Source organism: Carcharhinus amblyrhynchos, chromosome 14, assembly GCF_965287045.1.
Source record: "Carcharhinus amblyrhynchos chromosome 14, sCarAmb.v2.hapA, whole genome shotgun sequence".
In the NCBI taxonomy this organism is placed as follows: Eukaryota; Metazoa; Chordata; class Chondrichthyes; order Carcharhiniformes; family Carcharhinidae; genus Carcharhinus; species Carcharhinus amblyrhynchos.
Window position 1 is genome coordinate 21682911 of NC_137337.1, and position 12463 is coordinate 21695373.

The 12463-nt window shown below is 42.0% G+C and overlaps 1 protein-coding gene across 1 annotated transcript; it reads left to right on the top strand.

Annotated features, from left to right (window-relative positions):
* The first annotated feature begins 4067 nt into the window (after positions 1–4067).
* On the top strand, positions 4068–9040 carry gphb5 (glycoprotein hormone subunit beta 5). The gene is made up of 3 exons (XM_080202108.1): positions 4068–4081; positions 6996–7200; positions 8852–9040. The coding sequence occupies exons 1-3, from the start codon at positions 4068–4070 to the stop codon at positions 9038–9040; spliced, it is 408 nt and encodes a 135-aa protein (XP_080058234.1).
* Positions 9041–12463: the final 3423 nt, after the last annotated feature.

Genomic DNA, 12463 nt, shown 5'->3' on the forward strand with positions numbered 1-12463 from the left:
GAATGTGGCAATGAGGGGATATTCACAGTAACTTCATTGCAGTGTTGACACGAGCCAACTTGTGACATGAATAAAAAAACTTTAAGAGAGTATTCGATGGCAACTTGAATAGAAATTATGTGGGGGGTGGGATATGGGGAAAAGACAGGGGAATGGCACTAAATCATGATGCCCATTTGGAGGGCTGATTTAAAAAGGATAGACTGAATGGCCTCAATTTGTGTTGGAACAATTTTGTGGAGTGTCATTTTCATTTAAAATCAGCTTACTCATGGGTGGTTGATTGAGGCTGGTTAAAAATATGAAATTCTTTGTGATGAACCCATTTTCAGCTATCAAATTGCACTGAGTTACTCAGCATATAAGGAATATCTTAATTTTATTTAAAGTTATAAAATGCTGCCCAGTTGAGCTGGTTCAGTGCAGATTTTCTGATCTTTGATATGCAAATGAGTGGAAAGTCAGAAGAGAAAAAGGCACTTCACAAATCTAGGCACAAGTTAGGATGTAATTTGTATCCAGATCACAAAGCACCCAAAGCAGAAACTCTACCGTAGTACCTTTTTTGTTTAATTTGATAAGATTAGTTCAGCAGGCTCTAATGGATATCTGTTCCAAATTACTTTTGGCACCTTATTCCAGCATGGTAAAGTTACCTTCTAACCATTAGATTGTGATTGATATATCCATGGTTGTGATGGATAATTTCAATAGATACAATGGAACTGAGACACATGTAATATATTCTCTGGGCTGTACAAAGTGAGTAGAGGATGAAATGTGGCATACAAAGTATTGTCTTTACTTCTATAAAGCTAATCTTTTGGTTTTATTATACAGGACTCACATGCAAGAAGAATAGAATGTGACTACTTCATATGCGTCGTAGCTACTCTGATTTATCTATTTCTCATTTGCTTTCGAAGAGTAAGGCTTTTATCTAATCAGCAGTTGTTTTTTATTGCAGATGTATTCATCTCCAATTTTTAGATGCCTTATAAGCACAGGAGGTCTTGTGGTCAGTGATACTGGACCAGGAGCTGTGGGTTCAAGACCCACTTCAGGACCAGATGGCCACGGAAGGTGTATTTATAATATGGCCAGACAGGTTGATGATTAGCCTGTATAATCTTTCCAATGTTCCTATGGTAGGTGATAAGAGTGGGAAAGTTTCCAGGTCAGCCACACTGCAGAAGACAATGGCAAATCACTGCATTTGATTTATTATTGTTGCATGTGCTGGGATACAGTGAAAAGTATTGTTTCTTGTGCGATAAACAGTCAAAACATACCGTTCACAGAGTACATAAGGGAGAAGGAAAAGAGAGTACAGAATGTAGTGTTGCAATTACAGATAGGGTGAAGAGAAAAATCAGCTTAATATATGATAGGCCCATTCAGAAGTCTGACAGCAGCAGGGAAGAAACCGCTCTTGAGTCTGTTGATACGTGACCTCAGATTTTTGTATCTTTTTCCCAACCGAAGAAGGTGGAAGAGAATATGTCCAGGGATGTGTGGAGTTCTTGAATATGCTAGCTGTGTTCCCAAGACAGGTGGAGTAAATAGGATAGCACAGTGGTTTGCACTGCTGCCTCACAGTGCCAGAGATCCGGGTTTGACTCCTGGCTTGGGTCACTGTCTGTGCAGAGTCTGCACGTTCTCCCTGTGTCTGTGTGGGTTTCCTCCGTATGCTCCAGTTTCCTCCCACAGTCAGAAAAACGTTCTTTCTGGTTAGGTGCATTGGCCATGCTAAATTCTCCCTCAGTGTGCCCAAACAGGTGCCAGAGAATTGAGATGAAGATCTGACTGGTATTTGAAGATTCTGATGTTTTATTTATATGCTTCATTTATTTATTTTTATTAGTGACACAAGTAGGCTTACTGCAATGAAGTTACTGTGAAATGTGTGGTTGCTATCTCAGTCTGAGTCCTGCACTGTTGTTTCTTATCTCAGGGCAAAAGTCAGAAAAAGATCAGTATTTTCCATGTTGAAATCAGCTCCACTGTGAGAGCCTTTTTCCTTGGATGGTGATGGCCAACATGAGGGGACATGGCTTTAAATTGAGGGGTGATAAGTATAGGATGGATGTCAGAGGTAGGTTCTTTAGTCAGAGGGTAGTAAGGGCATGGAATGCCCTGTCTGCAGCAGTAGTGGACGCGCCAACATTAAGGGCATTCAAATGGTCATTGGATAGGCAAATGGATAATATTAGAATAGTTTAGGTTAGAGGGTCATTAGATTCGTTCCACTGGTCGGCGCAACATTAAGGGCCGAAGGGCCTGTACTGCACTGTAATGTTCTATGTTCTATATTCTATTCATTAGAGAACTGAAACAGAGGGTAGTTAGAGATGGGCAATAAATGTTGGCCCTGTCTGCGACGCCCACATCCCTTAAAAATGAATGTTAAAAAGATGAATGCCGGCTGATTGTTTTCCACAGGTGATGACACATGACCACGGCAACACAGAGGCTGTTCTTTTTATAGTTTCATTTATTTATTCTTTCATGGCACTGGCAAGACCAGTATTTGTTTGCCGTCCCTAACTACCTTGAGAAGGTGGTGGTGAGCTACTTTTTTGACCCGCTGCAGTCCATCTGGTGCAGGTACACCCATCATGCTTTTGATGATCTCTTAGTCTCCAATATAAAAAGCAATGCTGTTCCAAGGATATAGGAAGCACTGGATAGATAGGGAATTGTACAAACCAATAATGACAAGAATTATGAGTTTAAAAAAGAACATTGGTTTCTGTCCAAGGTTGATGGGGCTGCCAGTGAAGTCAAGCAAGTCCAAACTCTGTTTGGGAAAGTGTGTTACACCTGTTTATCAATAACCTTCTTTCAGGGATTAATGGATGTTGTATTAATGTCCTTTGCTCAAGTCCGTTTTGCATAATCGTTTCATTGTGAGGGAACGAAAATCATTTTTCTCAATCATTAACCTGTTCAGTTGATTGGTATTTGAATTCCTGAATTTCTCTGCTTACCCTCTGTCACAACGCTTGCTTCATCTCCACACTCATCATGTTAAAGATGTTCCTCTGCTGGCTCAGATTCTTATTACCACAGAAAATAAACGTCGACAACAACTTCCGTCTTAAAAAAGCATTTTTAAGCCTTTTAAGAATGTCCAGTGATTTTGTTACACTAGCCAAGAAGAGAGCATGAAGTTTAAATCTATTAAAATGGCAGTAGCCTAACTTAAGTCCATTCAGCCCTTTTACTCTGACTGTACCTTTAAACCATTAGTAATCATCATTGGCAAAGAGGGTTAGAGACTACATCAACTTTATCCATTGTAGAGATCAGGGCAGACATTTTAGTTTTATTTAGTTTATTTATTAGTGTCACAAATACATTAACACCACAATGAAGTTATTGTGAAGATCCCCTAGTCGCCACACTCTGGCGCCTGTTTGGGTATGCTGAGGGAGAATTTAGCATGGCCAATGCACCTCACCACTTACAATTATACTGATCTTAATTTGATAAAAACAGATAAGTTCCAGCACCTCTCACACTTAAAATGCAGCAACCGGATAAAATCTAGCTTAGGGCTACTAACTACTACTATGGATTACAAGCCTTGCATGATACGAACGCGACTTTTGAGTCGTGTTTAACATTTTAATACTTCACTTGATACTTGCTCTGCTTGCTCCAAAACTTCCAAAAATACGGTGCGCGTACAGTAAGGCGGAATTAAATGCTCATTATTTTCACTGAGCCCATGCCTTCTCAATTTTGTCTTTGACTGTGACATGGCAGGTCAGGTATCCATTAATCTGAGCAGGCTGATGCCTCTGTGACAGGTTAGAGGGAGGAACCGCAGGTCGCTGATGCTGATTGACAGTTGCTTTCTCCATATATTTCAAAACTGCGAGAGCTTCGGAACCAGCAGCCAGTGACCTAGCGCCGGGGTGCTGATAATGTTGATGAATCTGTAGATAAAAGGTCATTAGTGTCTGGTTGAGTGAATGTAAAAGGCGAAGATTTTGTGCATCGCGAAGACAGAGAAGAGTTTCAACTCTTCGAAGAGAAGGAAAAGCAAATATAGATCAAAGATGTGGAGTTACAGGTAAGTCACACTTTCGCCAGTTTGGGATATTTTGATTTTGCAAAGTTAAATAAACATTCTTAACTCTTTGGTGCTCATCTCCTTTTAAAAATTTTTACAGTGACCAAGTGATGCCCAATAATACAGTTTTATCTTTGGCAGTCGTGTGTTAAGGTTATCCATTTTTGGAACAACACAAATTGTTACAATGACTGCTTGTGTTACACTTGAAGGGAAGACATTGCACGGTGACACAATGGTTAGCGCTGCTGCCTCACAGTGCCAGGGTCACTTTCTATGCAGAGTCTGCACATTCTCCCCGTGTCTGCATGGGTTTTCTCTCACAGTCCAAAGATGTGCAGGTTAGGTTAATTAGTCATGCTAAATTGACCCTTGTATCAAGGGAATTCACAGGGTAAATACATGGAGTTAGGGGAATAGGGCCTGGGTGAGATTGTGGTCACTGCAAACTTGATGGGCCGATTGGCCTCCTCCTGCAATGTAGGTATCCTATTCCATGACATTCAGTGTATGTGCATGCAGAACTTCGCTTAACTTTCGCCAACTTCAATGCTGTGAAAGAGCTACTTTGTTGCTTAAAGTTAAAGTTAAGCTTAAAGTTTAAAGAGGGTTCATTGGGCCCGCTGACCTGCTTTTAAGGCATAAGCTTCAAAAGCCACTAGTTACAGTGATGCAGTAAGCTGGTGTAAAACCAAAGCCACGCAAGACGACATCCTTGAAGAAACATGTCAGGTCAATGTGTGTACACTAAAATTAAAGTGCTCAGCTCGAGTGCATTATATCCACCACTTTAGATGTTTTGAAAAACACAACTGGCTACCGCTTTTAAAGTTGAAATAATGATTTTAACTAATATTTACTTTATTGTAAAAAGTCACAAATCACTTTGTGCTTTTAAATTGAGTGCAACAAATAGATGTTTTCTTTAACGGGGTCGGAGTGGGGGTGGGGTGGTAAAGTTAAAACCAATATTGAATTCCAAGTGATTTGTGTACAGTCACATTTCACACACATGCGCTTATAGTGGAACACTTTAACATTCCCCAAAGACTCACTAGTCAGTGAGGGATTGAGCCACACACAGCAGGATGTTCTATCTTTCTGTCTGTCCTCAGCCAGACCATGGACAGGGAGCTCCAGGAGGCAAAGAAATTTAAATTTACTCCGAGTATTCATTCCAAATCACTATCCAGTGACTCGCTGCCCATGTGTGAAATGCATAAGTGGGAATAAGCACAAAATGCTTGTGACGCTCACCTTAGTCAAACAGTCTACCCACACAAATGAAAGGAAGAATGTTTTGCATTCATAAAGCGTGGTTCATCACCTCAGAAAATCTCCAAGTGTTTCGCAATTAAATATTTTTGAAGCCTAGTAACTGTTGTAATGTAGGATATACAACAGCCATTTCGTGCATTGCAAGATCCCATAGATGGGATGAGGACCAGATCATCTGTTTTAGTGATGTTGGTTAAGGGATAAATATTGGCCAGGACACTGGGGAGGAAGAACTGCTCTTCTTCCATTGTGTCACTTTCATCCACCTAAGAGGGGCTGGTTGAATGCTTCATTCAATAGACAGCATCTGCTAAATTAAGTGGCATAGCACCCACTCCAGCAGGCAGCATCGTAGGCAACATCCATCCTCGAAATGGGTAGTAACATAGCATCCAAACTCTTGAAAATGCTGCTACCCTATTATCAGACTGCCATGATACCAAATGTGGATAACGTAGATTTTGGCAATGCCTGCATGGTCCACAAGTTAAGCAAAGAAGGACAGAGCAGTATTTTGGGCTCTGCAACAGCATTCCTTAAAGGGCCAGACACCCTGATTATGGGTAAGTTCATGGAACTTTCTTGATCGGAAAGTGCCTGAAAGTACTTTGGAGGGGTTTTGACTAATTTGCTAGCACTCATTGCTCTATCTTCATGGAGATGGCAGAGAGAAAGGTATCCTGTGCAAATGAAGATAGTATGGGCAGAGCAATGGGACTGCCTCTAGATCTCCAACACGACAGGGAGATGGAGCAGAGGCTGTGGAGAAAGCAGGCTCTCCGTACGGAGTTTAACCAACCTGGAGTCAGGCTCCACCATGCTCTTGGCAGTGGCATGCCAGCTAATAGACCAAGCATCTCAGGGTGCATGCCCATTCAGTGCCCTCCTGTATGGTGTTCCTTTGAGGCATTCATCTGAGTCCACTACAGCAGTATTTGCCACCTCACCCTCCACTGATCTGGCAAACCAATCACCCCATCAGCCTGGCATGCTTGCAACCTGCTTTAGCGGAGTGGGTCACCACATGTCAGTCTCTCTTCTATACTCCCTAATGTGGGCAATGACTCCAGGGGGAGGAGTTCCTCCTAGGCTGCTGTTGAAGATCATTAAATAAATTCCTCGCAGTGCTAGGGACCTGGGTTTGGGACACCATCTGTATGGAGTCTGCATGTTCTCCCTGTGTCTGCGTGGGTTTCCTCCAGGTGCTCCAGTTTCCTCCTACAGTGCAAAGATGTGCAGGTTAGGCTGATTGGCCATGCTAAATTGACCCTAGTGTCAGGAGATTAGCAGGGTAAATATGTGGGGTTATGGGAATATGGGCTGAATGGGATTGTGATTGGTGCAGACTCGATAGGTCAAATAGCCTCTTTCTGCACTGTAGGAATTCTATGATTCTTCTATGATTACAATGTTGTTTTTAAAGTTGATTTATCTGTGTCACGTGTAGGCTTACATTAACACTGCAATGAAGCATTTATCTTGTTCCAATCTCTTTCTCTCTTAGACTGGGAATCACATGAGAGACTAGATTGGTGTCCTTTTGGTCACAAGCTATCATTTGCTATGATACATTATTTTATCATTCATGGTCTTTTGTCATCAGCGTTAACAAATTAAAATGTGTGGTTTGTCTTAGACTGAACCTTCGCCATATAATCTGGGGGAGTCTCATTCTTCAGCTGCTAGCTGTTTATGTAAATGTCCTCCCAGCCTCCAACATCAGCTTGCGAACATTCATCGGTTGTGCTGTAAGAGAGTTTACATTCCTGGCCAAGAAACCTGGATGTAAAGGTTTGCGAGTCAGCACGGATGCTTGCTGGGGACGATGCGAGACCTGGGAGGTGAGCCAAGGAATCTGATGGCATCATTTTCCTCATAAATTCAATTTGCTTGCACTCAGCTGGAGATGACTGTAAAACTGAAGAAAGATGTGAACCTGTAATAACCTTGATACGAAATGGCAATGTCTAAAAACTAGAAATAGTTTTCTTAAATAAAAATAAAGATATAATATTAATGAGTTTGGCACCACTGATGTAAATTCAAAACATTGGAAATCCTATGAAAATAGATGTGAGGTATTTTACATAAACACTGCAATAATGTTTGAAATGAGAAGTTTTCAACAATTCACCATTACAGCTGTCAACGTCTGCTGTAACATTTCTCAATCTTTACCTTAATAAACAATATGGTTAAATACTGCCTCTCATCACAATCAATTATAACCAGTACTACAATTTCAATCCAAACAAAGTCATAACTTTATCTTTTTGATGCCAATTATAAAAGTAACAATCTCATAAAAGATCACTCTGTTTAAAAATATTTTTAGTGAGAGACCAGTAAATGTTGATATTCAGAGGGATTTTAGTGATCTTGCACATGAAGTGCACAAAATTAACATTCAAGCATAGTGAGCAATTATGAAGGTAAATGATATGTTACCTTTATCACATGGGGGTTGGAGAACAAGAGTAAGGAAGACTTGTTGAGTTGTAGAGGATTTTGGTGAAACGTTACCCACGTATTGTGGGCAGTTTGACTTTTTTTACCTAAGGAAGGATACACACTTGCTTTAGGGAGAGTATAACAAAAGTTCACTACTGTGAGAAGTTTGTCTGCCCAGTAGAGATTGAGTTGAATGGGCCTGTATTCTTGAAGTTTGGACAAGTGAGAGGTGATCTTATTGAAGGGTGCAATTTCCTTAGAGGGGTTCACAGGGTAGATGCTGTTGTTTTCACTGACCGGAGAACTTACAACCAGCAGCTCGTTGTGGGGAGGGGGGGAACCATGCCAAGGCTTGTTGACATTGGGTGGGATTTTCCAGTTTTGGAGCAAGCGCGGCTGGAAAATCCTGCCCACGGTCTCAAGAGAAAGGAGAAATTTCTTCATGCAGACAGTTGAGAATCTTTATAATTGTCTACCCCTGAGGGTTATACTCACCTTTCACATTTCATTTACATTCACTGAGTATATTGAAGACTGAAGATTTACTTTTGGGCACTAAGGAAATCTTGGGATAGAGTAAACGGGTAAGAAAGTGGACTTGATGTAGAAGCTTGGTTGCGACCTTATTGAGTAAAAGGTAAAGTCACCATAGTCCCAGATGACCATAGGCTTCTCTCCCCTTTGAGGTAAGTATCACTTTCTGCTCCCAAACAACACCAATATGTAAAACTATCACAAAGTAACTCTGTGGGTATCTTTTTTCCAGTTTACACAAAACACTGGCAAGTTTATGAATTGGAGAAATGCTTTACAACTCAGCTGGTATTATTTAGTGTGTCACTAAGCTTTTCACTCCTTATTAGAGAGACTACAAACAAAACTGAAAACTGAGGAAGCTGGCAATACAGAACAGACCAAACATTTTCAGGATAAAAAGGGTTTTGCTGTTAGTTTGCCTCTGTTTTAAGTAAGTGCACACAGATGTTATATTGCTCTTTCCTGATTTATTTTGTAAGCGTTGTTCTTTGTTTTTATACACAGAAACCAGTTCTCGATCCTCCGTATATCGATGCTCACCATCGAGTCTGTACCTATAATGAAACCAGGTTTGTCACAGTGAAACTTCCCAATTGTCGGGCTGGGATAGATCCATTCTACACCTACCCTGTGGCAGTGCGGTGTGACTGCAGCGTCTGCTCAACTGCAACTACTGAGTGCGAGACTCTATAACACACCATCGTTACTTGAAGCTCAAAAGCAAACCATGCAGAAAATTGCCATTTTTTGGAGTGTTCTGGTTTATTAATAGAAGCTGAAATCAAATGATCTATCTCCACAATTAACCTTGTATAGTGATAATTCTTCCCTGGGGGAAGGAGTAAAATTATTTTATTGGAAGCAAAAGAAAAGTATTTGAAAATGACATGGGCATCCGGTTAGAAAAATATCCATTCTTTTTAGCATTTTGTAATGAACACGGTAGAAATGTAAAACATTACAGCACTGAAACGAGCCAATTACCCAATTATGGCCGGAATTCTCTGACTTCGCCCGTGGCCAGGATTATCCAGTCCCGCTGCTGTTAATGGTGGTTTGGTTGAGCGCCAAATTCTCTGTCACTGGCAGCGGTAGCGAGACTGGAGAATTCCTGCCTATGCTTTTATAAAAGATGGATAATGCTGAAAGTACTCAGTCGGTCAGGCAGTATCCCGGGAGAGAAAAACAGTTCACGTTGATCAGAACTACATTTAGATTTTCCTCAATGAGCCACTGAGTTTAATCCCACTCACTTAATCCCATACCCTTTCACACTTTCCTTTTCAACCCACCGTCTGATTGCGTTTCTTTAAAAGGTATGAGACAAGTCTTGAACTCATTCAATGCTCACCCACTTTCATAGAGTTCAAATTGGGTAATCCGCGTATGGCAACTGCTTCATGGTTGCACAGTAGTTAGCATTGCTGCCTCACAGTGACTGAGACCTGTGTTCAATTCTGGCCTTGGATCAATGTCTGTGTGGAGTTTGTACATTCTCCCTGCATCTATGTGGGTTTCCTCCAGGTGCTCTGGTTTCCTCTCACTGATAGCCAAGTTCCGCAAACATGAGGACAGCCTCAACAGGGATCTTGGGTTCATATCACACCATCTGTAACTCTCCATGACTTACCTCGGCTTGCAAAATCTCACTAACTGTCCTGTCTGGAGACAATACTCATCTCTTTAACCTGTGCTTAACGGTCTCTTCACTCACATTGTCTGTACCTTTAAGACTTGATTACCTGTAAAGACTCGCATTCCAACCATTATATTGTAAATTGAGAACTCCCACTTACCTGATGAAGGGGCAGTGCTTCAAAAGCTTGTGGCTTGTGCTACCAAATAAACCTGTTGGACTTTAACCTGGTGTTGTGAGACTTCTTATTGTGCTGTTTCTCCCAAAGGTTGATGCAGGTTAGGTTGATTGGCCATGCTAAATTGTCCCTAGTGTCAGGAGGATTAGCAGGGTAAATGTATGGGGTTGTGGGAATAGGACCTGGGTGAGATTGTGGTCAGTGCAGACTTGATGGGTCAAATGGCCTCCTTCTGCACTGTAGGGATTTTATGATTCACTAACATTGTAAAAATTAAGAAATAGAACTATTCTCTCTGTCAGTAATAGTTCTCTAATCTTTCCTTTAATTCTTCTTGTCTTCATTGCTTAACAAATCAAGGTCAGTAAGCCTCGAGCATGGAAACAAAATCTGAAGAGGAAAGGAGAGGGAAGAGGCATTAAATGGAGCAGGAGGTAGGAGGGGATGGTGAGGGGCAAGTGAGGAAGATGGAAGGTGAAGTGGGCAGTAATGGGGAAAAATGAAGGAAAGTGGAAATGGGATGAATAGGAAAGCAAAAGCTGAGAAAAAGAATGAGTTTGTCAGACTCCGTCAGTGACTATTTTCCACCGAAGCTGGGGTCACTTATGCCAGCTCTGGTGGAAGAGTGGAAGCTCGGCTGGCAATTCCAGGTCAATGTAGCGGTATCTTTTTCACCAATGCTGGATTAGGAAGAGGAAATGATGTTGAGGGGAGAAGTGTCTTTCTTCTGGAGCCGTGGGGCTATCCTGAGACATTTTTCTTGGCGTATCCGTACCTGTATGTACCAGCATCACCCACTGGTCAGGATGTGAAATTGCATGAATTTTTGAATGACTAGGATTGAACTATAGGACCTGTTTCTGGTTATACTGGCACATTTTAATCTTTAGAAGACCCATCAATTTGATACTTACCTTGTAATGAGTTTTGCATGGAATGTTAAGGGGACTTTTGCGTTTAAATATCGTAGATTGATGCTGACACACCATCTCCTTGTCAACCAGTGGAAATGATCTTTCACTTTGTACATTTATATAACCCTTAATGATCTTAAAGTATCTCCTTAGTTTTCTCTGCTTTATTACAAACAAACTTCCTCAACCTCTTCTCCCTTTGCCCTCTCCTCCATCACAGGGTGGCATGATGGCACAGTCATTAGCACTGCTGCCTCACAACGCCAGGGACCCAGGCTCGAATCTGGCCTCGGGTCACTGTCTGTGTGGAGTTTGCACGTTCTCCCTGTGGCTGCATAGGTTTCCTCCGGGTGCTCTGGTTTCCTCCCACAATCCAAAGATGGGCAGGTTAGGTTGATTGGCCATGCTAAATTGTCCCTCAGTGTCCCAACAGGTGTAGAAGGATTAGGGGGGAAATATGTAGGGTTTCGGGTTTAGGGCCTGGGTCGGCTGCTCTGTCAGAGAGTCAGTGCAGACTTGATGGGTTGAATGACCTCCTTCTGCACTCTAGAACAAAGAGAACAAAGAACAAAAACAGCCTGGGAAACAGGCCCTTCGCCCCAACGAGCCCGCGCCGCCATCTCAACACCACCAGTCCACCTCTCTACCCACGACCCCTGTATAATGTTTTATGGCCATCCAGATTGAGGGAAACTGATTTAGGGACAATTTATTCCTGCCAATCAGCCTAACAGCACATCTTTGGGGTGTGGGAGGAAACCGGAGCACCCGGAGAAAACCCACGCAAGCACGGGGAGAATGCGCAAACTCCTACAGACACCGGCCCAAATCCATGTGTCTGCACAGCAATCAGCGATAGTCACTGAGCTGTCGTCTTGCCCAGTATCTTGTCCAGTTTAGGCACACACTAATGACACGAAGCACTAGGCCAATCTCAAACAACCAAGAGCAGCCCCAGTTCAACCCATCGTGTGTATGCCCCGCGTTGGACATGAGGTGGACCGACTTAAAACCTGTGAATGGAAAGAGAAAAAAACATTATTATCATACTATACCCATTTACATTACCAGGGACACCCCAATGCTAATGACCCTTATTTAAAAGGATCTCCTATATCCACCCATCTCCAACTCAGTCATGTGCCTGTCTAACTTACTCTTAAAGGACTCTAGCGTGTTTGCCTCCATCACCTTACTTGGCAGAGCACTTCCATACCCCCACTACCCTCTGTGTGAAAAACCTCCCTCTAATATCTGTGTTATACCTCTCCCCCTCTAGGGATTCTATGATTCTATCCCTCTCATCCTTAATAGTGAATCTATGTCACACATTCCCTCTGCCTTTATATTCTTCCAATACTGACATGACAAAAATCGTGCGCAATATT

Coding starts and splice junctions, on each gene's coding strand:
- gphb5 (XM_080202108.1), top strand. Junction 7,201..8,851: donor GACGATGCGAGACCTGGGAG/GTGAGCCAAGGA, acceptor TTTTATACACAG/AAACCAGTTCTCGATCCTCC.